The 5,000-nt window shown below is 44.3% G+C and overlaps 1 protein-coding gene across 1 annotated transcript in view; it reads left to right on the forward strand.

Moving 5' to 3' along the window:
* The window catches only part of si:ch211-186j3.6 (neural-cadherin), a 386,437-nt gene that overhangs the window by 210,614 nt on the left and 170,823 nt on the right, over positions 1–5,000 (forward strand). The window contains exon 7 of the mRNA XM_063189165.1: positions 3,516–3,658. Coding sequence (XP_063045235.1) covers positions 3,516–3,658 — 143 coding nt within the window. The remainder of the gene's footprint in view (positions 1–3,515; positions 3,659–5,000) is intronic.

Genomic DNA, 5,000 nt, shown 5'->3' on the forward strand with positions numbered 1-5,000 from the left:
ACATTGAAGTGTACTTCTGTTTGAACCTTCTCTCTCTGACAGTGACCATGTATTCCGTCTTCATTCGTCACCCCAGTTGCCCTTTGTTTTCAAGTGTCTGCCTGTTTCCGCTGCAAGGGTGTGGTCACTTAGCCTGTATTTGGTTAGGATTTGCCTCTGCTACGCATCTCTGACCGAGAGGAGATATTCTGCAAATGTATATTTTGGGATCATAGTTTTAGGATCATGTGAAATTAATTCTGCTTTGGCTGGTCGTCTGTTTTTTCAAATGTTCCAAATGTTTCCAATGTTTCTTTTTCTTGTTTGATGGCTTTTCTGACAAAAAAAATATTGGTTTGGAAGCAGCACGGGTCTGAGTGGTGAGTGGGTTAGTAAACTTCAGTACCAACTAAGGGACACTTTGTGGGATTCAGTTCCTGGGTATTTAGGGCCTCAAGATGGAGTGTATTTTTGGGACGTGACTTTAAATGCATACAACATTTTAATGCTCGTCTTTGAATAGATATAGCTAATGGGCAATGCAGTAATTCTGCCCTATATGCATTGTTGGTGTTTTTGTTTAGAATTTAAGTATGGATCAACAAAACTCTTCATGTAGTGCTTTTGCTGGATGCTTGTCGCTAGCAGACCCCAGACTTCACTTCCATACAGCACAATTGGTTACACCTAGTGCTGTATGAATTGCACCAGATTAATATGGGTATGTTTATATTATACCATTTGGATTTGATTGCATAGAGGGTTCTTGCTGGCTTTTTCTTTGTCTGCATTCACTGCTTTGCTGAAAGTACCTAATGTCGTAATAGCCAGACCGAGGTAAGTGCACTGTATTGTGTTCTCTAGAGCAGTGCTGCCTAGAGGGAACAGAAGTATCTGTTTTCCTGACATCTGGGTTTCTTTTCAAAGATCATGATTTGTGTTTCTGTTGTTTTTACTGTCAGAGACTAGGTCTGGCAGTCCCTGGCCAGCAGGTCTAGATGGTGTTGTGTAGGCCCTGTTCGGGTTCGAGATAAAAGAACCAGATCATCAGCAGAGAGTAGGATTTGACATTTGTGTTTCCCAGGAGTTGTCAAAGGAGTGAGCCAATGGCCTGCATACTGTTACACTTGCACTTGGTAATTCATTGATGCAGGTCTTAAAGGGACACTGTGCAGGAAATGGTCAAAAAAGGTACTGCAACTATGCTGCTCATTGAAACTAGGATCCCTATTGCCAAATTTCATCTTTACATGAAAGTATACTAAGTAATAAACAAATATTTTCTAGTATGGTCCAATTACAGTCATTTTTGCAGCTAAATGACCATGGAGAAGATCCCCCTTTTCATGTATGAAAAGCGCAATTTTTCCAGTCATAATGAATACTTAGAATTTTATGGTGGTGGTAAGTATTCATGAAAAAGGTAACATTAGTGAGTGGGCAGCATGAATTCTGGAAATAAACAACTAAAAATCTCACACAGTGTCCCTTTAAACCGAGTTGGACTCAGGCTGCAGCCCTGACTCACTCCTAGTTTCTGTCTAAAGAATTCCGTTTATTTGCCAATTTTTATTCTGCATTTATTGTTTGAATACATCGATTTGATTGTCATAACTTTATGGGGGCTTTACCCCCTACACCAGTTTCTAACAGTTTGTATAATCCAAATGGAGTCCATTGTTTAGTCGAAGTCCACAAAACAAGCAAATATATTTCCTTTTTTTTATTTTACATACTTTTACTATAGTTGATGCGGGTGTGCAGGGTGTAAATGTGATCTGAAGTGCTGTGATCTGGGAGAAAGTGCTCGACCTGCTAGACTATTGTTTGTTTGTTTGTTTGTTTGTTTGTTTGTTTTAAGCTTCTGTCCCTCTGGTCTCTGCTCTGCGCACCCGTATCGACTGGTTTTCTGACTGACATTGCCATGCGTTTGCCAGGTTGTCTAACAGGTCTCCTTAAATAGCACAGGTCCTGCATAGCTCAGAGAAAAAGGCAAACCATTGTTTCTGAGCCACGTTTGTTTGCTTGGCATTAGCATATACACAGTATGCTCTCACTGGGTTTTCTGACAAGGGTGTTTGAAAGGATGTGTGGAAAGTTGGTGTTGGGTGTTTTTTTGTGCTGTCGATGGCTGTCTGTGAGCTATTTGTAGACCATTTGTTGTCTGTTTTGTTTCCTACTGCAGATGGTTGTTTTTTTTGTTGTTCATGTGAGTAGTCTTGGTTTTTCAATGCATGAAATGTGTGTGTGTGTGCGTGTGCGTGTGTGTGTGTGTGTGTGTGTGTGTGTGTGTGTGTGTGTGTGTGTGTGTGTGTGTGTGCGTGTGTGAGTGCGTGTGTGTGTATGCGTGCGTGTGTGCATGTACGTGCGTGCGTGCGTGCGTGCGTGCGTGCGTGCGTGCGTGCGTGTGTGCGTGTGTGCGTGCGTGCGTGTGTGCGTGTGTGTGTGTGTGCGTGTGTAAATGAAATGAGAAAGTAGGTGGGAGGCATATGGGGAGTTGCTGCTTTATGGTGCTGTGCCAGAGGGGTCTTAGCACTCTCTCGCTCCCATCTCTCTTCTTCACTCCCTCTCTCCTCTCTACTCTCCTCTCTCCTTTCTCCTCTCTCCTCACCTCTATTCCTCTCTCCTCTCTCCTCTCTCCTCTCTCCTCCACTCCCCTCCTGTCCTCTCTCCTCTCCTCTCCCCTCTCTCTTCTCTCCTCTCCTCTCCTCTCTCCTATCTCCTCTCTCCTCTCTCCTCTCCTCTCCTCTCCTCTCCACTCCATCAGTCATTTACAATAGCTGTCAGCCTCCACCATCTCTTCGCTGTACCGTACCATGCATTACCTCTCTCCCTCTCTTTCAGGCCTGTCTCTGTATTTCCCAGTCTTCCTCTCTCTCTTCTTTGCCTATACTTGCTTTGTTCTCTCACACACACTCTTTCTTTCTCATCCCATCTCTCCCTGTCTCTGGTCTGCACTCCGTACTTTGTACAGTACACCTGTCTTTCGCTTCCTTTCTCTTTCTTTCTCTTCCTCCCTCTTTCCGAACAAAACAGACATATGTGTCCATTATTCCCAAGGAAGCGAGCAGTGATTTAATGGAGATCTGCATGTCACCTACGTCATGCTCACGGATCGTGATACGAGTTGACTAGCTGTCATTTATGTTCCCTCTGCATCAGAAGCTAGTGGTGTGTGTGTGTGTGTGTGTGTGTTTGTCTGTGTGTGTGTGTGTGTGTGTGTGTGTGTGTGTGTGTGTGTGTGTGTGTGTGTGTGTGTGTGTGTGTGTGTGTGTGTGTGTGTGTGTGTGTGTGTGTGTGTGTGTGTGTGTGTGTGTGTGTTTGTCTGTGTGTGTGTGTGTGTGTGTGTGTGTGTGTGTGTGTGTGTGTGTGTGTGTGTGTGTGTGTGTGTGTGTGTGTGTGTGTGAGTGTGTGTGTGTGTGTGTGTGTGTGTGTGTGTGTGTGTGCGTGCGCGTGTGGGTCCGTTGTGGCGTTACCCTGGGAGACTATGATTTTGACTGGCACTATGTCTGTCTTTCTCTCTCCCTCTCTCACAGCTATAAGACCTTCGTCTCGGAGGATGCGGGACCCAATACGCTGGTTGCCACGGTGCTGGCTAAAGACCCAGATGGAGACGGCATCACTTACAAGATCACCGCGGGCAACGAGGAGGGCAACTTTGTGATCGACAATCAGAAAGGTGAGACGCATGTGGTAGACAATCCCTTGCTCACTCTCTCCTCTCTCTCTCTCTCTCTCTCTCTCTCTCTCTCTCTCTCTCTCTCTCTCTCTCTCTCTCTCTCTCTCTCTCTCTCTCTCCTCCCTCCCCTTTTTTCTATCCCTCTCTGTCTTGAGTTTCTCATTTGATCTCTCTGATGTCTCTGAGATGCACTACTAAAACAAACGCGAACAACTCATGTGCTATGAACATTTAATGTATACTGAATCTGAACTCAAACTGGTGAAATGATATTTTCAAAAGGAGTCGGAGCCAGCCTTTTAAAAGAAATTATTTTTTTACTATTTTTTTTTTCTGTGCCAAGACCAGCACTATTCTGAAAAATGATACAATTTGAATGATACTCGAAAACAATGACACAAGTAGTTTTCACGCATTATAAAACGCAAAGGGCAGGAGGCCAAACCACAAAACAAAATCAATATTTGCCACAATCTCGCTCTCCCTTCAAAGCGGCATTGATTTGGCCGTATGCTGCACCATTTTTTATGTGTCCGTCATAATGCTATTCCAAGTTACACTATTGTACGCAAGTTTTTCGCCAACAAATGCATCATGATGTTTTTATAGTCTTCCATTCATCTAGTGGCGTGCTACATTGTTTTTTCTGTAGCAACTAATAATACATATCTGACTAAAATACTTTACAAATACTGAACGTGAAAGCTACTAGCGACTCACTAATACTGAAATTCGAATTTGAGGCATGTTGAATAAAACAACTAAAAAGGTCTATACAGCTCAACATAAGTACAGAATATATAACTTGGTTTCTAAAACATCTGTGTGAAAGCTGGGTAAAAAAAAGCAAAGTACAGAATATGTAAGTTGGTTTCTACCAAGCCACATACTCTAGATAGGCCTCATATACAGCATCTGTGCAGAAAGATCATTGGGTCATATTCCTTTTACAGTTTTCCTACCTGAAATATTGCAGAAGGGTTGTTCAAATGGCCTCGGCCCAGTAGTGCAGACAGAGAAATCTATGAGCTATCTATATTTCAAATGCCTCCCTTGGCAGAATGATGTACTTGATAGTCTAACATGTCGACCGGTGATCTGCAGGGAGGAGGTGAGGGGAGGGGGGGGGGGGGTTGGGGGGAGGGGGGGGGTAGTCCCCAGTGGAGCAGACTGCCAACGCTGACTTATGTCTAGTGTGAGATGGCGAAGGAGACTGTGTGTGAGTGTGTGTGTGTGTGTGTGTGTGTGTGTGTGTGTGTGTGTGTGTGTGTGTGTGTGTGTGTGTGTGTGTGTGTGTGCGTGCGTGCGGGCGTGCGGGCGTGCGCGTGCGCGTGCGCGTGCG

Source organism: Engraulis encrasicolus, chromosome 22, assembly GCF_034702125.1.
Source record: "Engraulis encrasicolus isolate BLACKSEA-1 chromosome 22, IST_EnEncr_1.0, whole genome shotgun sequence".
NCBI classification, from domain to species: Eukaryota; Metazoa; Chordata; class Actinopteri; order Clupeiformes; family Engraulidae; genus Engraulis; species Engraulis encrasicolus.